We start from the raw sequence: 19,235 nt of genomic DNA, 5'->3' as shown, positions 1-19,235 counted from the left end.
CAGCGGTGGATGGCTGCTCCCTGTTTACTGCTGTATCACTTGGCTTTTCAGATTCAGCACGATAACCAACGAAAGCCGACACAATTTTTTGAACCTGAACAATTCGATTTAAAACCTCCAGAGGGCAGGCTAGCGGAGAGCACCTTTCCAGCTCGGCGTTCTGCTAAGCGCGGCTGACACCTGCTGGAGTCTTTCCGCATAACCCGCTCTCGTCCCGCCACCACCAGCTCTGCAGGTGTTGTGTCTGCCCAGGGTGGATCTTCTGAGGGCCTGAGTGCACCAAATCCCTGAGAAAGACGCTTAGAACTCGAAATAAATGCGGGAGACTCTTTGTCATCCCACGACGGCGAAAGTTGTCATTATGTGTATGTCACCTCTCCCACCACTGGCTACATAGGTTTCCTTCCACTGCATACTGAGGCCTGGCCTCTCTTTTTTGCCTGTGACATCCTTCCCGTAGAGCTGCAGTAAAACACAGAGTGTTTCCACAAGAAAAAAAGCCTTGATAGGGCAATGAAATGGGGTCACACAATACCTTATCTGTCACCTAATCCCAGTGAAAAATACAGATTGATATTCCTCCTCTCACCTTGGAGCTACCTCAGAACACTGCAGGAGAGGGCAGGTGACCCCAGGAAGAAGGTCTGAGAAACTCTCACCTCTTACAATACACAACAAACTGAGATGTCTGTTGCAGCACATACTGCCTGCAAGTGCAACTTCTTCGGAGCACACAGGAAAAGGTTCATTTGTGGGTCATCAGCAGCCCCCAAAAGACAAGGCTGATGATGTCTCCTGACAATGCTGATGATTTGGGATTTCTCTCATCAGCAGGTTTCAGTATCTACAGGAGTTGGCAGCTCTGCAGCCCTGGCAAATGCTGGCACCTGACCTCGGGTAAAGGCACGGCGGGCATAGTGGCGGCTGCTGGCCTGCCCCTGCAGAAATCATCTCGCGTCGCTCGGCCAGCGCGTCCCGGGAAGGGGCCCGGCCGCGGAGACCCTCCGGAGCGGCACTGGGGAAGGGAGAACCCTTCAGAGTGTCCCCCAGCCCCGGGCACGCCGCCATGCTGCCGGGGCCCCGGACAAGCAGGCCTCGGCGCAGCGCCGGTGACAACTGAGGCAGCGTGCGCAGCCCCGATCGGGAGACCGCTCCCCCCGGCTGTGGGACACGGCGCGGGCAGGACCCGCAGCCCCTGAGCGGGCCCGTGCGGAGGACAGGCCGCGCACCCACCCGCCATAGCGCCCGCCCCCCGCCGCCACGGCCGCGCTCCCGGCAGCCCCCGCGGCCCGCCCTCCCCTCCCGGCAGCCCGCGCGGCGGCGCAGCGCAGCAGCGGCAAGATGGCGCAGCCGCCGGGTGAGTGCGGCGGCCCCGCAAGGTGACCGCGGCCGCCTCCTTCCCTCCCTTCCCCTCTGACCGCGTCGTGTCTCTCTCTCTGTGCCGCAGTTCTGCTCAAGGACACCAAGCTGATGGACGTGAAGCTGGGCCAGCTGCCCACCTGGCTGGCCATGAGGGACTTCACCCCCGGGGGCATCGCGGGCGCCCTGCGGAGAGGTGAGCGGCGGTGCGGGCGGCAGCAGCCCTGCAGCGCCCGGCCCGCGTCAGTCCCTCCTCCTGATACAGCCGGGCTCATCGGCGCCTGGGCGTCTCTGTGAGCTGCGGTGGCCGGTGGCCGGGGCCGGGCGGGATCGAGCGGTTCAGGGGCTGCTCCGGGGCCGGTTTTTGCGTTCCCAGAACGGTGCCTCTTCGGGGGTTTTGTTCTCCCATCCGTAAACTTGTTTCTCGCATGGGCTTGATCCATCGGAGGTTTGCTTTCAGTGTTCCTTCGTGTATAAAGAGGACATGCGGTGACCTTACTCCTGAACCTGTTTACTTAAAATCTTGAGGTGTCTCAAGATTACAGTTCTTTTAAGGTGGCAGTTGAGCCCTAAGGATGATAAGGACACTGGGCTTCTATAGGCCACTTGGCAAAAGTTTCAACCAGTGCCCTTTGCTGTAGGTACAGATATGCCATTCAGGTAGATTTAAACAGAAAATGTCAAATGTCATAATGTATACATATAATGTATATACAATAGCATGAAAGAATGAAATTCAAAAGCAGCCTGAGCTCATTGAAGTCACAAAAGTGCTTAGGGAAAATGATAAATGGCTTCTTTCTCTACTTTTTTAAGGCTTAGCATTAGCACCATTTGAGTTCACTTTTACTAACAAACAGGTGGCCTTCTCTCAGACTAAATCTGAGACCCTCGGATGTTCCATAGAAACCATTTCCTCTAGTTGTGTGACAGCAGGTTGCTTCTTTCTGACCCAGAACTGGCTGTTGTGAAAACTTTTCTCCTACACAGGTTATGACAGATACTACAATAAATACATCAACGTCAAGAAAGGGGGCCTGGGTGGCATCTCCATGGTGCTTGCGGGTTACGTTGTCATCAGCTACATCTGGAGCTACAGTCACCTCAGTAAGTAAAAGCTGAGTGTGTGTAGGGCAGCTCAGGGCAACAAAACCAATTAATCTGTAGCTGCTTTTGGAAATAAAAGGAAAGGCTGTGTTAGCCACTGCTGCTTCAGTCTGAGACTGTGGGCAAGGAAACTTCTTCCAGCCGTAAAAAACGTGAGCGCTCACTCAGTAAATGATCACGTGGCCAGTGTTTTTGTGGTGGTGAAGAAAGCTTAGATGTCTGTGCCTGTCTGACCTGACAGTACTTAGAAACCACGTACTCAGATTTTTTTTGAGAGCCTTGTAATTTCAGGGGTTGCCTTTTCTTTCTCGTGACGTCAGTAAAACTTAACTTGCTCTTCTCTGAATGGTGCAGAGCACGAGCGCCTCAGGAAGTACCACTGAAGCAGGGATGTCAGAAAGAGAAGGCACAGCTTCTGGAACAGCCTTGGCTACTGGAACCCTTTTCCTGACAGAAGACATTAGAACTATTCCTATGAACATCTGTACCGTTATGACCAATAATAAAGTGCACACACTTGCAGAGCTCACGCTCTTGTTACTGACTTCACTGTGGAGTGAGTTTTGTCTTCTTAAGAGCTTCCTCCCCAATGAGAAGCTTGGAGAGGGCTAGGAAAGCATCTGCTGCTTGAGTCGCAACATGAACTGGGGGAAATGTTAGAATTTATTCCTATTTAAGTGACTGATAAAAGTGAAAAGCATTGGGTTGATTGTTAATGGCCTTTGTGGAGAGCTGAAAGGCTGTGTTTTGATGTGAAAGAACAAAATATGGGCTTGTTGGTGTGGCCACGTGTTTGTGATTCTCTGTCAGGCTTGCAGCCAGGGACTGGAGATATTTGGGCAGTTTCCCATCACTGCAGAATGCTGTCTGAGATGAGGTCAGTTTAGCTTTAAGTCCACAACTCAAATTCTGCCATAGGGATTCTAATGCTTCTTACCTCTGATAAACCATTTCTATCAAAACTTTACCTAGTTAGTAACTCTGGATGGGGATAAGCTTAAAAACAAAAAAAGACTTTCAATGTAAGAAAGGAAAACTTTGAGAAGGAAAACCTCTTCCTAAGGGATAAGAATCATCTCTCAGGAGCTTCAGTGGTGGCAGGAAGGCTTTTAGTTTCAGAAAATCTGTTCAGGTAGTGAAGACCCCTGAACTAGCCAGGGAAGGCAGCCAGACACCACAGTTCCATGTGCCTGGCCACCATTCAGCCTCTGGGACCATAATGTGTTACGAGAAGTCTGTTACACCATGGTCACTTAGACTTGAAACTTCTGACTGATTCCACGGTGAAACAACCAGAGTCATCAGACCACCATAAGCTCTGGGCCACTTCTCTTCATCTAGTTATGTTGGCACATTCTTGAAAAACAAATTCACAGCCAGCTTTTTCCATCGGTACATTTCAATAAAAACAAAGTACAAAAGCAGGCAGCAAACAAGAGAGAGGGGTTAGAATCAATAAGGCTCACATAGTAGGTGCAATTTTTTTGTTTTTAATTCACATTTTATCATTGGCCCTTTTGAAACAGTCTTCTCATATAATGAATGAGTTTTGGCTTGCACAAAACTTGTTCTCAGAAGAATGCTCTACCACCTTTAAAAGCAGTGTTCCATAAGAATAGACATCTGCACTTCTAGGTCTTCTCTAGGCTATGGGAAACCCGCTGGGCGACGGGGGGGTGGGGCTGAGACAAGGCTCTGTTATTCCTACTTTTCAAGCCATGTTCATTTCCTTTCTTGCTTTTTGCAAACAGAAAATGAGCACAGACCTGGCTTTCCTACAATCATTGTTCCTCATTGCTTGGCTAAACAGAGAGGGGCAAATTTATCCTCCCCTTGATCAGTTCTCACCCAGAAGATTCATTTCTAACCTTCAGTACAGCAAGAAGCAAGGAAACAAAGCAAGTGGATGAGAATTTTACAGCCTGATGTACATGATGGGCGAAGTCAGCCACCAGGTCAAGCTACTGACTACAAACAGGCTGGGCCTGGGAGCACGACTTTCCTTTTCAAGAGCTACAGGACAGCAGAATCCCTGCTTCCTCACTGAAGGGAAGGCATTTCAAGTACTAGTTTTCCCAGTCAGTCTTCCTGCTTCCACAGGGAGGGCTGAAACGCAGCAGGTTCTCCACAGAGAAGTGGCAGAAGGAAAACACTTTAAAGAAACACTGTTGTGAGACGCGTTTATGGGGAGCGCTGCGCTGGCGAAGGGTTTGCATATCTATTGGCTTTTAGATCTACCTTTCAGCAGGGCTCAATGAAAATAGATGGAGGCCAAAATCTATTTTAAAAAGGTTAAAACATAAAAAAAAGTTGTGGACAATTACAAAAATGTTGCTTAGCAGCAGCCAGCCTCTCACCAGTTCTTTCAGTAATGGCATTAAAAAACAACCTGATTAATAGTTCAAGACGTAGTGCTAGGCAGAAACCTTTTCTCAGTGTTAATGGCTCCCTTGCACTCTTCCTTCTGCTCTCTCACTGTCCACTGAGAAAGGCCAGATGTCCTTTGGTGCATCTGTTGGCATAATGACCTTTTTCACCACACTAAAAGAGAAAGAGAGAGGAATTATTACACAGTTACAGCTTTTTCCACCCCCTACTCTAGCTGCCTTTGTTGATGCAGCACCAACCACTCCGATTTGGAAGCTTTTCTGTGTATGGAAGGTTTAGCAGGTGAAGGGAAACATGGTGTCACATGGGACACGATTTATGGGCTGTTTCCACTCATGGAAGCAAAAGCTGCTTCTGTGCTGGGAGCAACCTGACATGATGTTATTACAACACACTACGAGGGGAGAGTCCACAGCACACTGCTACGAAAACACAAGAATTTCAACATTTGAAGCTGCCAAGACTCCTCCATCTGACAGGCAATGTAACAGAGAGCTGCGGGGACTCTCCTGATCAGCTGCTCTGAATTAAACAGAGAAAAGGGCATCTGACGACAGAGTCATGACTTTGCACCTTGAAGCTATTCAAACCCAGAGGGAAATGCCAATATCAGATGCAACAGCATTCTCCAGACACATCATTTGCTTGCTGCTAAAATAATAAGCAGCTGTTGAAGGTTTTCAGTGAAATGGATTCAGGTACTTAATATCCCTGTCCAATCACAGTGATTTTTACCCACACAAGCAGCTGTTGTTTTTTTTACCCCAACAAGCACTTAAGGCACGGAAGCTGGCAGGTACACAGATGCAACAAAGTGGATGGGACAGGAAGATTCTTTGCCCTTTTCTAGTGGGAAGGGTCATGGCTTTTGTGGAAAAATACAGAGAGATGGAAATTTGTCATCTCACAAGTCTCACTGTGCTCCTCAATGAGCACCCAAGGTAAAAGGCTTATTCCTTGGTTTGACAGCAATGGGGGGCATTTACAGCTGAAATACTGGACACTCTTTGCATATTCAATTTCTGTTCCTCACAAGGACCTTTCAGGGAGGAAGAAAATCTTTTCAGAGTCATCAAGGGCAAGCAAATTAATATTAAGTCTGTTTTTGAAATGTACAGTTACTTGGTGTCCTTTAACTGCCATTGTGGTGGTGTTCCCTGTTCAGTAGTGATGAGCAAAGTCTGTCCTACAGCAGCCTTAACTGTCACAGCAAGGCCCTGAGCTGGCAAACCAGCCATCAAGAGGCCTCAGAACTCAGGGCTAATTCCCACAGCTGTGTCCACACACCAAACCCTAACACCTACCAGTCAGGGCACACCAAGAACCTCTTCACACTGTGAAAAAACCCTTTGCAAGACCACCACCACCATCCTAACAGTCTGATCCTTCACCTGTGGCAAGCAACCAGCAGCATGAAATAGCCTAGGTGACTGGACTTCTTAAAGCTAGCACCCTCTGCTTTACCTCCTCATCCCCCTCCTCCAAATTACCTTGTAGCAGGTGACCTGCTCCAACGGCCGGGGTCCTCTGTTGCCAGTGTTGTTATTTTGAGACTGCATGACTCCAATGACTTGGGGTGTTCTCTGTTGGTAGGGAGAAGAGTTCTGACTCAGTAAGTGCATTGAGGCTAAAGACCTTGGCAGTTGCCATTTTGTTAAGAAGGGGGGGAAAAAAAAAGCACCCCATATATCAAATGATCCATTTCCCTCCAAATCTGTGTATGGGTGCTACCAGAGCGAAGAAATCGAGCACTGAGGCTCACAAAGCCCAGTGATCCTGCTTTTCTCAGGAAAGCAAATCTAGAGAGTAGGTTTAAGCTGCTAAAATATCATTGCCATCACCAAGAGACATCACACAGGTTACAAAAACTGGCAGACTGATGCACAACCATGTATGATGTGCTTCTGTGTAACGTGGCACTGCTCTGCAGCTAGACTTCCTGCAGAGTCAGAGCAATTGCAGGGCTTTTATTACCACAATGGCACTCAGAGGTGATCACTGCTTAATTTTGGCATGACACCCTCTGCTTTCCAGGCAGTGCCCTGAACAGAACTGCCATTGCTGGCCTCTGCACTGGAGGACAGTGCTAAGGACAAAAAAGGTTAACCAAGGCAAAGGGGGAAACTGAACAAAGCCAAACACCGGGGTCCCAGGATGAAGGCAGCAGCAGTCTGTTACAATCAGATGGTGGACACTAGAAGGCTGGGAGAAGGGGAGAGAAGGGACAGTGCTTTGTGGTTTACTGGGATTTGTTCTTAAGTTCTTAACTACAAAAGAGTATCACACCCTGTTGTAAAATAGGAAAGGTGTTCTCTCATTGAATATTTCTCCAGTGTTCCAGCAAGCCAGATTCAAGAGCTCAGGTGTCCAGTTTTGACTGCCAGCCAATATACTCTCTCCTAAAGCAGCGTGGGAAATCCTGTGTAGGGGAGGCAGGGGAACTGTGTACCTTTTGCTGTGTTTGTGTTGGTTGAGGCAGTGGTGGTTGCTCTGTGGTTCCCATTGGCAGTTCAAATCGAGGGCTGGTTTAGAGAGAAACAAGAAAATTGATTCTCAAATCATATGGCAACAGTTTACCATCAGCTCAGTCAAGTAACTCCAAATGACAAAACAAACATTCAGCCAATTAGATTAATCTCGCAGGAAATAAACCTCCCCCTCCCCATTTCTCTTTGCATTCTGATACTCAGCAATTAATATGCAAAAGTGAGAATTCCCTACCTAGTATAACCCTCTACCTGTAAAGTCTCTGGAATATAAACCCACGTGATCCTGCTGTACTGATGGCATCTGGTCACCACTTGAGAGCCTTACTGGTAACTCCCTAAAGAGGCCCTACCCCATATCCTCCAATCCACACAACAAACTCAACGTTGGCTGGATCTCCAAAGCCATTGTGAAGCACTGGAGGACCCTCATTCGACATACACCAGCTGACAAGGGAAACACCAGATTCCAGGGCGAGCCTGGGAGCATACTCACTGCATGAATTTACAGGTTGGCCCTTCTGGACAGAATCCTACAAGGTAATTCACACAAATGACTCTTCGGGTGTGTCGGTGTCTGCAGAGGGGACCTGTAAGACAAAGCTCAGTAGTTCACTTTCAACATCCAGGTACCCCAGCACTCAGCAGCAGCAGCAAGTACACGAGCAGATCATGCAAAGGAAGAACGGCAACACCCTACCCTTGGTTTATAGCCAAAGAAGCAGCACCTATGTGACATACATACCATGTTTACAGAAGCCTCTGTCATACCAGGGACAGTCTTTGATCTTAGACTCCGGGTCAATGTGCAAGAATGGACATTCTTTGTTACTGCATTCCCCTGTACCAAAGGCAAACACACTCCTTAATCAACAGTGCCAGTTCAAGACCAAGTGACTCTCAAAACATTACCTGGATCACGTAGCTCCCACAAAGCTGTTACCAGCATTGATAAGTTCAGGCACAACAGTCTTACTGCTTGCCTTAACCTAGATGGAGGACACCAAGGACTCACTCCCGGTGAGTAAAGTTCTACTGGACTGGATTATTTATGTGTGCTTTTAAAAACAATGTAGAAACTAAATCTGAAAGAGCAGTCATGAGAACAAAAACCAAACATTTAGTGCACCAGAAGTGTGGAGAAACTACAAATTGCACACTAACCTCAATCCAAGGAAACCTACAAGACTGTAAGTTTCTGACAGCAAGTTGCCTCATTATGTCCAGATCTCCAGAGCTGGAAAGCAAGTGCATAAAAGTTTTGCACCCCCATGCCCTCTGCTACTCATCAACTCCCCAAAATAAGAGTCATGCAAAGACCAACTGCTCGGCCTATTCATCTCGTACCCAAAACAGAACGTAAGGCATAAAACCCGATACAAATGGGAACTTCCCCCCTCTGCCCCTAAGCGACAAGCTCTTGAGAGAGATGACATCTACAGTACGCCACACATTGAGGGGGATAAGAAGATGAAGGACTAAGTAGATCTAAAAAAAAAATACTACAATCTAAGAACATCATCAGATGCAGCAGAAGAACTGTAACGCTCTGAAGATGGATGAGAGGGATGTACCAGGATGCTCTTCACCAGCCTCCCACTCCAGCAAGGAACGCTAAGTAGGAGCTACAACACCCCTTACCAAATTTGGAGTAGAAGTAACACTCAGGCATCTTGGTCATGTCATACTCATGCAGAAACTCGCACTGGTCTCCCTTTTTGCACAGTCCTCGTAGCCAATGTTTGCAAACAACTGTCTTTTCCCCACTGATGTGTCGAAACGGGCACATGCCTCCTGTGGAAGAATGGGGCAAGGAAGAAGGTAAAAGGAACAGTCAACATCTGCAGTGCAAGAAGGTACAGGTACTTTGGTTTCCTTCTGCAAGAGGGGTTTAAAAGACATCACTTTTTCTTACAAATTTAGCCTTTAGTGGCAAAAGCAAAACAGAGAGGCTCACACAAGTGTTATGTCACCCTCTAACAAACTAAGCAACGTAGGCTCCAACTCTTAATCCTGGCAACCACAAATGACAGCAACTAACGCAGGCACATCCACAGCAGTCCAAGCCCTTCTTTCCAGGTAGCTTTGCTCATTTACCTCCCAAGCTGGGTTTTTTTAGATGCTGTTATTTCACCACTGCTGCAGTTATCCCACTATCATTCAGTTTCATCCCCCATCTAGTTTATCCCCTCACCTTTACAAAACACTAAAGCACCCTAGACAGTGCTAGCCAATCTAGCTTCCTCCCCTTCCACGCCCATGAGTACAATGGTGTTGGAAATACCACTTGCCTTTTCCACAGGCCGCTTTTAAAAAAAATTCACAGACAGCTGCGCCTGATTCTGTGGAGAGAACAAAGAAACAAAATTCATTTCAACAAGGTGTCACGGCAACTTTTAAAATACTTCCTTCCCCAGAAACACAATCTGGTCCTCAGCATCAAAAGCAAAGCAGTGGTTTGGTGTGGGAAATTTGCTCTCCTGAGTAAGTTCTTTATTCAGGCCTGGCCCTTGGGGGTATCTGTATTCTCCTTGAGGAACACCAAGGGGAATATGCAGAGATTTGGCAGCACTCGTTTTGTTTTTCAGATATTTAGGTTTTGTCGACTGGGCTTTGCTCTGCTGTTCAATCAATCACATCAGCGAACACTGCATTTACAGCCCTGGCAACAGCAGTCTCATGTTTATTGACAGAACAGCCTGACACAACCATTAGTGCTTTACCATTCTATGATCCCTTGCTGATCCTGACTGACAGGAATCACAATTTGTGAGTTAACGCACAGGTTTAGTAGCCTGGCCAGAAAATTTCAGCAAACTAGAAGGCTCCTGAGACAACCTGTATCGGATTATTAGACAGGAGGAAAGTGCTGTCAGCCAGAGATGTAACTAAAGGTGCTGTTATCCTGCCATCAAAATGCCTCATCTATCAAAAGGGAATGAAAAAACATAATAAAGTACTGTTCAGGAAAGTGATGTTTATTCATGAAAATGCCTCAACTTCCACCTTCCAGCCTGGCTGGGTACTAACTGCAGCATCCGTTAAGCAGGAAAGAAGAGCATCTATGTTAAGACAGAAACCTCACGAGGAAGACCAAAGCCGGGTGAATCTAGGCATAAAACCTGAGCAAGGGTCTCAGACCTCCGGCATCCCCCCGCCCCTCTCCCCCTGCCCCCAGCCGAGGAGGAAGACGCGCAGCGCCCGGCGCCCGCACGCACTGTCCATGCCGGGGAAGGGCAGCGGCTGCGCCCCCAGCTGCTGCTCCACGGCCACCTCCAGGTCGAACTTGATGTGGTCCACGCTGGCGATGAGCTCCTGCATGGTGGCGGCTGGGGGGCGGCGGCAGCGGGAAGGTAGGGGGGGGATGGTGGAAGGGGGGGGGGGCGGCGGGCGGCCGGGCCCGGCCCGGCCCGGCCCGGCCCGCTCCGCTTCGCGCCGGCAGCGCCTGAGGAGAGGGGAGGCGGCGGCGGCAGCACCTCGCCGCCCCGCGCCGCCCGCCCGCGGAATGCCGGGAGCCACCCCCGACCCCGCGGCCCAGCGCGCCCCGCGCGCGCCTCCGCCAACCGCCGCGCGCCGCTCGCGCTCGCTCCCGCCCCTTCCGGCCGCGCAGGCGCCGCGGGGCAGGCGGCCGGGTCCCGCACCGCCCCGGCCCCGCCCCGGCTCCGCACCGCCCCGGCCCCGCCCCGCCCCGCCGCCCGCGCCCGCGGCATGAGGGCCGCGCGCCTCCTCGCCCCGCTGTGGCTCTTCGCCGCGCCGTGCCGCTGCGCCTCCTCCCTTCTGCCGCGGGAGCGGCGGCCAGTCCCCGCGCCGCGCCCGGAGCGGCTGCCGAGCCGGAGGCCGCTCTGCTCCTCACGGGCGCCCGGCACGCTGCCCGGTACCGACCCGAGGGAGAGTGGCGCTGGCAGCTGCGCCGAGAAGGATAAGGAGGAGGAGGAGGATGATGATGAAGGCATAGAGTTCGGGACACTGTCTAATAAATTTTCCTCTCGAAAATATTATCACAAAGCCACACCGCGCTTTCGGGATTTGAAGCTGCGAGAAGAGGGAGAGGAAGAACCGGAAAGAAAACCGCGCCGCGGCCCTAAGAACACCCCGTACTGGTACTTCTTAAAATGCAAAGCGCTCATCAGGGACGACAAGGTTTGCGCCCAGCTCTTCCCTTGCCTGCTTTGCAGTGGCCTCCACGAGAGGTGCAGCTCTGTTCTGCCTGTGCTTACTTAGTACGTTTACAAGAAGAAGTAAAATAAGGGTTTGTGTGAGGACTTCAGCCATAGCTGCGTGTGTTAATATCCACTGCCACTGATTCTCTTGCTGCTGCCTCATCATGGCTTTTCCTCTTCCCTGTAGCTGGCAGAGGCCCTGGAGCTGTTTGAGGTGCAGATGTTGAAGGAAGAGCGCGTGCAGCCAGAAGAATACAACTACACTGTTCTAATCGGCGGCTGCGGCAGGGTTGGCTACCTGAAAAAGGCATTCAGGCTCTACAATGATGTACGTTAACTTCTCTCTCAAACTTTCGTTACCTTATTTAAGCTAAAACCATGCCAAGCGTTTGGTCATGTTTCTTTCTTTCCAAAATACCTTTGAAGTAGTGTTGGCATCTTTTTAACTGAAACGTTTTAAAACCAAGCAATGAAATTCTGCAAGTCTTTTCCTAAAAAGCCAGTTCTAATTCTTCTTCTCTTCCCTTAGATGAAAAAGCGAGGCCTGACTCCCTCAGAGGCCACATACACAGCCCTGTTCAACTCCTGTGCGGAGTCGCCGTGGAAGGACTCGGGGCTGCAGAGTGCCCTGCACCTGCGGCAGCAGCTCAAGAGCAAAAACAAGGAGCTGAACCTACTGACGTACCACGCGCTGCTGAAGGCCTGTGCTCTCTGCTCTGACCTCAGGATGTGCTGTGATGTGCTGAAGGTAAAGGCACGACTTTGCTCGTGTTAGGCGTAGTCCACTCTGGTTGAAGCTCCTGGAAGCTGCCGTATTGCACAGACTCTTAGGCTCATTTAAAAAAGGAGGAGGTTCTCCTTGCCCTCTATGTCGCTCTGGTGAGGCCTCATCTGGAGTCTCGTGTTCAGTTCTGAGTTCCACAGCTCAAGAGGGACAGAGGACTTCGGGAGAGAGTCCAACGCAGGGCCACCAAGATGATCAGGGGACTGGAGCATCTTTCTTATGAGGAAAGGCTGTGAGAACTGGGGCTATTAAGTCTGGAGAAGACTAAGGGGGGACCGCATTAACACTTATCCACCTAAAGGATGGATGTCAGGACAATGGGGCGACACTTTTTTCTATAGCACCCATTGTCAGGACAAAGGGCAACAGGCACAAGCTGGAACACAAGAAGTTCCCCTTAAAAACAAGAAAAAATTTATTTGGTGTTGAGGTGAGGGAGCCCTGGCACAGGCTCCCCAGGGAGAGTGTGGAGGCTCCTTCTCTGGAGGTTTCCAAACCCACCTGGACACGTTCCTGTGCTCCATGATAGAGGGGAACCTGCTTTAGCAGGGGGTTGGACTGGATGATCTCTAGAGATCCCTTCCAACCCCTACTATTCTATGATTTCCAGCAGAGGTAACTGCAGATCACTGTTCATATTTCATTGTTCTTTGATGTCATACAATGGATCTGTCTTGGTACATACCAAACATTGAGCTTAAGTTTGTAAAAGGGGACAGCTGCAGAAGTTGGCTTTAAAACTGTAATCAGGCATGTCAAAAACTTACCAACATTTTTGTGCAGTTTGCAGCTACTCTCTTTGTCTCCATTTCTTATTTTGAAGACCTAGATATTGATACCTAGCTCCTTTTAAAGCTCTTACAGCAGCCTTTTTCAGAAGGGCTAGTCTGGGCTCCCTTTTCTCCTAGTGTGATCAGTCTGCTCCCAGCGCTGGGAGTTTACCCTGTGCTTTGGTGCTGCTCAGCAGTATTTGAGCTTCACAGCCAGTTACAACAGACTTGTTTAAATAACTGGAAAGTTTAGTGCTCTCTTTGCTCTTTTAGGAAATTGTGCACAAGGGGCATGTTCCCACAGCTGAGACCTTCAGCTTCCTTCTCATGAGCTGCATCAAGGACAAGGAAAATGGCTTCCGATACGCCTTACAGGTTTGTCTTCATATTCTCAGTGGGGAGAAGAATGTGCTTCTGTATTGTAACTCCTCACTTGAACATGGGGAAAGCAGCAGGTTGCTCAGAGCTGATGAAACAGAAGGAGTTCAGCTCCTCCTGGGACAAGTTCTGTAAACGAGACTTCCCTCAGGATGTCTGGTACACTGGTAATGCCCCTGGGTTGATCTGACAGGACTGTGCTAGCTCGAGGTGGCTGTTCCCTGTTCAGTGGCATCTCACCCGCTCACGCCGTAAACGCGCGCCCTTTCTGCAAGCAGGTGACCGTTGGTTTAATACTGTGTACTTCTGCTGTTCATCTTCCCCTCCTCAGGTTTGGAAACAAATGACTAAACTTGGAATCAAGGCTAACAGCTACAGCTACAATCTGATGCTGCGTGCTGCCAAGGACTGCGGAATAGGTGATCCTGTGGTGGCTTCTGAACTCCTGCTTAGAGCCACCGGTGAGAACTCGCCCCAGCTAAGGCTGGCACCTGGGAAGCAGCAGGAAAAGGTGAAAACTCAGAGGAAGAAGGGAGCAGAGAGTGCAGCTGCTATCCAGCTGGATGTGGAAGCCCTGGAAAAGCAATTATTTCATGAGAGTTCCGTGCAGCCTGAAGAACTGATCGGGAAACAAAACAAAGATGTGACTCAGGCTGAAACAAAACCAGCTCTCAACAGCCCCAGCATAGCTCACAGCACAACTCCAGAATTGCTGAAGAAAGGCCAGAAGATGGAGCAGGAGCAAGCACACCTAAGCCAGAAGCCACATTTCTGCCAGCTGCCCAATTTGCTGGATTCCAGGGTGCCTGGTGCTGGCGTAGTTTCCTTGGGAACAGTAGCTACACCATCTGATCGACTGGCTTTGATGGGGGACATGGAGGGCTTCTTGAATAAAATGAAAGAGGACAATGCAGAACCCACCATTAAAACATTTACATTACTGGCTGAGCTGGTGGAACCCGGAAGCCCCTCAGAGTCCTCTTTACTGGCACTCCTGGATGAGCATAAAGTGAAAGTAGATGTGAACTTCTTTAACACTTTAATAAGGAAGAGAAGTAAACAGGGAGACCTGGAAGGAGCCAAGGTGAGAAAAACCTCAGATCCAACCCGGTCACAATTTCCTTGCCTCGGGCCTTCCCTTTTAGCTGTGTTTTGCTGGAAGACTTTTCTCTGGCCACAGTAGAAACACGGGATCTTGTGCTGTTTCCCGCAAACCAGCACTCAGGTTAATTTCTGTGTGGTTATGAATTCTGTTGTGGAAACTGATGTCAACAGTTCTATCTTGCAGAGTGTGCTGCCCACCCTCGTGAAGAGGGGACTCTCGCCTAACCACCAGACCTTCTGTCACTTGGCAATCGCTTGCCACCAAGAGAAGGATGGACTGCAGTTACTCTCGGATTTGAAGGTAATCAAAACCCCTCTGGTGCTTGGGGTTTGAGCTGTAGGAAGAGGTGAAGTGCTTCTAAAACAACCTGCTGAGGTTTTTGTGGTGAGTGGTGGTGTTCAGCTCATGTGGTCTGTCCCATACCTGTACTGAGACAGGAGAGGGCTCATGGGAAGGGGGATCGCTGGCACTGTAGAAGCTGCTATGCAGGTCCTGAATGTTAGAGATGTGTTTCTCATGTAAAAGCCACCTGTGCACCTTCTCACACCAGTCAGCAGATAAATGAGTTTAACTGTTAGCATTTGTTGTTTCCAGAGATCTGGAGTGACTCCCAACAAGTACATCTACAGCACCCTCATTGATGCTGCTGTGAAGAAGCTGAATTACAGTTATCTGACTGAGATCCTGCGAGACATGAGGAACAACCAAGTGCCTCCCAATGAAGTCATCATCCGGCAGCTGGAGTTCGCAGCACAGTACCCTCCGAAATTTGACAGGGTAAGTAGCCATGGCCAGTCACAGGGTGAAGGCATCATGAAGGACACCACTAAGGGAGGGAAAACATAGATGTCTGCCAAGTCTTTTTCCTTTGGGTTTGTCTGATCTGTCTGACAGTTACTTGACAGCTGTTTCTTGAGTAGCTGCTTGTAGCGGTTGAAAGCTGGTATTGATGTGAGCTCTCTTCTAATAGAAACTCATTTTGTTGGCTTTCTGTTTGCAGTATAAGGAAAAGAACCCCTACCTGGAGAAAATCGATGGCTTCCGTGGGTACTACTATCGGTGGTTAAAAATAATGGCAGGAGAGGAGACTCCCCACCCCTGGGCAAAGTACAGAACAGCAAAACATGAAGTAGGTGACTCTGAGGCAGAGGCTGTGCAGGAGCAGCCAGGGCAGAAGGCGCAGTGAGCAGGAGGCCAGAGTTATGCATCTTCCTTCCGCTGCAGAACTTGCAACTTGCTCCCTTGAATTGTCTTATTTAGTAAAGCTGCTCTGTTATTTCCATGCACCCAAGTTCCTGTGGTAGCTACATAATAAAATACTTGTCCTTTGTGTTAAGGACAAGCAAATAGATTTTCGAGGTAATTTCCTTCAACTGCAGAGGAGTAGATAGGCTGTACTTCACCAAACCCTGGGCTAAATAAGGGAGAAGAAGAATCTAACTTGACCGTGGTTTAGCTCAATGCTAGTTTTGTCTCTTTCCTGCATTCTGGATCTGGGCACATAACATGTGAGCTCTAAGTCTCTCCAGATTGCCAGCATTCCTGAATGGATCTGTAACCTCCAGGTTACAAACCTTAGCTGGGAATTCCAGGGAAATTTAACTTCCCTCAGACAACATCATGTTGTTGATCAGCTTGAATCAGGCTGGACATTTGAGAACTGTGTTACTTCCTTTCCTTTAAGTTCAGACAGTCAGTTAAGAAAAAAGGCTAAGAGCTGGTTAAAAACCAGCCCCCATTTAGAACATCTCACAGGAGGCAGAGCAACCTTCAAACCAACCAACCACCCAAACCCTATCCAAAAGGAGAAGAGAGGCACAGAGGTGTTTCACCAAGAAGATCACACCACTCTCAGGGGAGGGCAGACTTTATTTTAACAGAAATAGCTATACAAAAACCTACTCCCACACACCACCATCGTATATATGATCCAGATGCTGCTTCAATTGTAATAGAGAAATATCCAATCACACAGGAAGTGGCTGTAACTGCAATTAATAGTCCGTGATGTAGGATGATATTCCTTAAGAGTTCAAAAAGCGGTCTTACAGCTAAAGGCTTCACCCAGAACAGCCTCTGCATCCGCAGTGAGTGCATTCAATGATTCTCCCCTGGAAGAGAAACGGGAGGAGGGTATTTCAGCCAAGCTCTGTGAGCAGACAGACCAGCAGGCTCAGGCCTTGGAGCAGAGAACATGTTGGTATGGGAGAACTGTCACAGTTCTCTGTTGTTTCCATACTCTGACTTAAACAATTGCATGCCAGAGCTGATGGTAACTTTAGAACCAACTTGATACCAGCTCTACCAGCAAAGACAGAAAACGTTACAACTAGAAGGAAGTACCAGGAAGAACAGCATTACATCCTCTGCTGTCCCTGATGTGAGAGAAGTTAGACCAGGTACAGACAAGTAGAAAAGCTGAAACCTCTTACCACTTCCAGCTTGCTTTTGGGGACCCTGCAGATGCAGTTGGTTCCAAAGTTGGTGTCCCGTGTCTGGATACACCGCAGGCAGCAGAGGTTCTCATAACCCTGTTTCTTCCACTTCGCAATCAGGTTTTTGTCAGCGTATCCTTCCTTGATGCAGTACTCGTAGAGCTCTGGAGAGGTGCAGACACACCATTGCAAGGAGCCCTCAGGACGCATTAGACTTGCTATCAGGAATTACTAGCTGCAGTAACTAGCAGTGAAAGCCAGGCAGCTGCCAGCCTTCCCTCCATCTTCCCACCCCAAAACCCGCTCCTTCCGAATGCCCCTGTTCAGGTGCAGCTGCAGGCAGACATTCTGTCTTCTCCTGCCCCAGGTAAAGTCTTTCCCTTTCTCACCTCTGCTGATGGCTTTTCTTTTATAGAAGAGATCAAAGATGTAACGTGTTTTCTGGTGATGAATCCTGAAGATAGGCCAAAGGGATTCCACTTTCCTCTTCCCTTCATGAGGCTCAGTCTCCGCTGGGAGGGAACACAAACACCAGGTTTCAGATGACCCTTTTAAGCAGCCAACTTGTTTCCTTACCCACTCTGCAATAAGCCGTTGCATGTTCATAACTATCATACATTACAGAGATAAGACTGAGCTTAATGGGAGAAGATTCAAACAACAGGGACCTGACTCAGAACAGCTCCTTTATGAAATAAACCCAGAATGACAGTGGGGATGAATCACATTGGGATGGTGGGTAACTTCAGGGCTGCTCTGCCTCACCAGACCACAGCAACAGCATGGACAAGTACTACCAGTCCCTCCACATACCCTAGAGACCTTCAGCCAGGGCTTGGACCTGATGTGCCCTAAAACAACTGTACATAAAACCTCTGTGCTCTGTAACTGCTATACTCTTACAGAAAAAAAGCAAGCAGCACTGGCCCAGTCTGAAGCATCCCTGTGAGGCACAGATATCAAAAAGGTCACTCTGTATTCATAGAATGGTGGAGGTTGGGAGGGACCTTTCAAGATCATCCAGTCCAACCCCCCTGCCAAAGCAGGCCCACCTAGATCAGGTCACACAGGAACATGTCCAGGTGGGTTTTGAAGACCTCCAGAGAAGGAGACTCCACACCCTCCCTGGGCAGCCTGTGCCAGGGCTCCCTGAACTCAACAGTAAAATAGTTTTTTCTTATATTTAAATGGAACTTTTTGTGTTCCAGCTTCATCCCATTACCCCTTGTCCCGTTGATAGATATAAAAGAAAGAAGGGATGCCCCAACCTCCTGACATCCACCATTTATATATTTTTAAATATTAATGAGATTCCCCCCTCAGTCTCCTCCAGACTAAACAGCCCCAGTTCCTGCAGCCTTTCCTCATAAGGAAGATGTTCCAGTCCCCTGATCATCTTGATGGCCCTGTGCTGGACTCTCCAGCACTTCCCTGTCTCTCCTGAGCTGAGGAGCCCAGAAATGGACACAGGATTCCAGATGGTGCTGTACTTCACAAAGCACGTCAGAATTAGCTTGTTTTGGGGATAACAACGCTCATCTCTGCTGCTTACCTTCTCTCATCTTCTGATCCAGCTCATCCAAGGTTGGCTCGATCAGCTCCCAGCCATCTGGGGGAGGCTTCCTGCTCCTCTTCACTTTGGGCATTTCCTCAGCAAGGAAGAAGGTGAAGGGTGAGGCAACAAGGGTTTGCCTGCACTCAAACGTGTGGCTGCTTCAAAGTCCTGAGGATCACCGGAAAAAAATAACGAAAGAAAAGCAGTTGGTACAAACATTTGTCCCAAGATTTGTGTGCCCTTTGGCATTTTGAACTTCGAGGATAAAAATGAGCTTTATCGGGCTCGCGAGGCAGATAAAACGTCACCCAGCGCTGCCCTGGAGACCCAGCATTCGCCCCACCACAGTAAATCGGGTTTTCCTCCTCAGCAAAACAAAACAGCAGCCGTCCCTTCCCCCCTCTCCCCGGGCTACCCTGAAGCAACAACTCCCGTCAGCTGCTGCTGAAAACCCGTCCGAGGCCGCCGGGCCCGCCCCGCTCCGCCAGCCCCACCGCAGCGGCGGGGCCGTGCAGGGCCGTGCTGGCGGGGCAGGGAGGGGCCCCGGGCCGCCGCGCCCCTCACCTCCCGCAGGCCGCGGCTCGCGCGCCGCCGGTACCGTCACCGCGGGGCCTCTCGCGCCAGGGCCGCCGCTGGCCCCGCCTGCTCTGCGGCGTCCACCGCAGTGCCTGAAGGGAAACTCCCCGCCGTGCGCGCCGCCGCCTCGGC

The 19,235-nt window shown here is 49.6% G+C and overlaps 4 protein-coding genes across 5 annotated transcripts; 2 read left to right on the top strand and 2 right to left on the bottom strand.

Annotated features, from left to right (window-relative positions):
• The first annotated feature begins 1,293 nt into the window (after positions 1–1,293).
• ATP5MF (ATP synthase membrane subunit f) lies at positions 1,294–3,010 on the top strand. Its single transcript, XM_061994351.1, has 4 exons — positions 1,294–1,357; positions 1,448–1,555; positions 2,350–2,466; positions 2,821–3,010. Exons 1-4 carry the CDS (start codon positions 1,342–1,344, stop codon positions 2,847–2,849), a joined length of 270 nt encoding a protein of 89 aa, XP_061850335.1. The 5' UTR covers positions 1,294–1,341; the 3' UTR covers positions 2,850–3,010.
• A 930-nt stretch (positions 3,011–3,940) lies between these two features.
• CPSF4 (cleavage and polyadenylation specific factor 4) lies at positions 3,941–10,790 on the bottom strand. The gene is made up of 8 exons (XM_061994347.1): positions 10,559–10,790; positions 9,632–9,682; positions 8,982–9,134; positions 8,086–8,181; positions 7,837–7,930; positions 7,304–7,376; positions 6,345–6,437; positions 3,941–5,007 (listed from the first exon to the last, which is right to left on the bottom strand). Exons 1-8 carry the CDS (start codon positions 10,659–10,661, stop codon positions 4,939–4,941), a joined length of 732 nt encoding a protein of 243 aa, XP_061850331.1. The 5' UTR covers positions 10,662–10,790; the 3' UTR covers positions 3,941–4,938.
• A 258-nt stretch (positions 10,791–11,048) lies between these two features.
• Positions 11,049–15,723, top strand: PTCD1 (pentatricopeptide repeat domain 1). The gene is made up of 8 exons (XM_010200107.2): positions 11,049–11,480; positions 11,688–11,828; positions 12,030–12,248; positions 13,328–13,429; positions 13,764–14,516; positions 14,721–14,837; positions 15,132–15,314; positions 15,538–15,723. The coding sequence occupies exons 1-8, from the start codon at positions 11,049–11,051 to the stop codon at positions 15,721–15,723; spliced, it is 2,133 nt and encodes a 710-aa protein (XP_010198409.2).
• Positions 15,724–16,388: 665 nt separating this feature from the next.
• Positions 16,389–19,229, bottom strand: BUD31 (BUD31 homolog). Of its 2 annotated transcripts, none has more exons than XM_061994349.1 (5): positions 19,092–19,229; positions 18,525–18,695; positions 17,362–17,484; positions 16,970–17,136; positions 16,389–16,648 (listed from the first exon to the last, which is right to left on the bottom strand). In XM_061994349.1, exons 2-5 carry the CDS (start codon positions 18,616–18,618, stop codon positions 16,598–16,600), a joined length of 435 nt encoding a protein of 144 aa, XP_061850333.1. In that variant the 5' UTR covers positions 18,619–18,695; positions 19,092–19,229; the 3' UTR covers positions 16,389–16,597. The 2 variants fall into 2 exon arrangements, with proteins under 2 accessions (XP_061850333.1, XP_061850334.1); XM_061994350.1 differs by lacking the exon at positions 19,092–19,229 and adding an exon at positions 18,943–19,071.
• Between the last annotated feature and the right edge of the window lie 6 nt (positions 19,230–19,235).

Source organism: Colius striatus, chromosome 3 (genome assembly GCF_028858725.1).
Source record: "Colius striatus isolate bColStr4 chromosome 3, bColStr4.1.hap1, whole genome shotgun sequence".
Taxonomy (NCBI): Eukaryota; Metazoa; Chordata; class Aves; order Coliiformes; family Coliidae; genus Colius; species Colius striatus.
Note: the sequence above shows the minus strand (reverse complement) of the source record. Positions and strands in the feature narration are given on the sequence as shown.

Bases quoted from the DNA above. Each gene is read 5' to 3' on its own strand.
- BUD31 (XM_061994349.1), bottom strand. From the start codon at position 18,618: ATGCCCAAAGTGAAGAGGAGCAGGAAGCCTCCCCCAGATGGCTGGGAG. The intron at 17,137-17,361 runs GTGAGAAAGGGA...GCACCTCTCCAG, and splicing joins AAGAAAAGCCATCAGCAGAG to AGCTCTACGAGTACTGCATC. The intron at 16,649-16,969 runs GTAAGAGGTTTC...TTTCTCTTCCAG, and splicing joins CCAAAAGCAAGCTGGAAGTG to GGGAGAATCATTGAATGCAC.
- PTCD1 (XM_010200107.2), top strand. From the start codon at position 11,049: ATGAGGGCCGCGCGCCTCCTCGCCCCGCTGTGGCTCTTCGCCGCGCCG. The intron at 11,829-12,029 runs GTACGTTAACTT...CTCTTCCCTTAG, and splicing joins CATTCAGGCTCTACAATGAT to ATGAAAAAGCGAGGCCTGAC. The intron at 13,430-13,763 runs GTTTGTCTTCAT...TCCCCTCCTCAG, and splicing joins GCTTCCGATACGCCTTACAG to GTTTGGAAACAAATGACTAA.
- ATP5MF (XM_061994351.1), top strand. The intron at 1,556-2,349 runs GTGAGCGGCGGT...TCTCCTACACAG, and splicing joins CGCGGGCGCCCTGCGGAGAG to GTTATGACAGATACTACAAT. The intron at 2,467-2,820 runs GTAAGTAAAAGC...TGAATGGTGCAG, and splicing joins CTGGAGCTACAGTCACCTCA to AGCACGAGCGCCTCAGGAAG.
- CPSF4 (XM_061994347.1), bottom strand. From the start codon at position 10,661: ATGCAGGAGCTCATCGCCAGCGTGGACCACATCAAGTTCGACCTGGAG. The intron at 7,377-7,836 runs GTGAGTATGCTC...TCTCTAAACCAG, and splicing joins CCAACCTGTAAATTCATGCA to CCCTCGATTTGAACTGCCAA. The intron at 6,438-7,303 runs GTACACAGTTCC...CCCTACCAACAG, and splicing joins CAACACAAACACAGCAAAAG to AGAACACCCCAAGTCATTGG.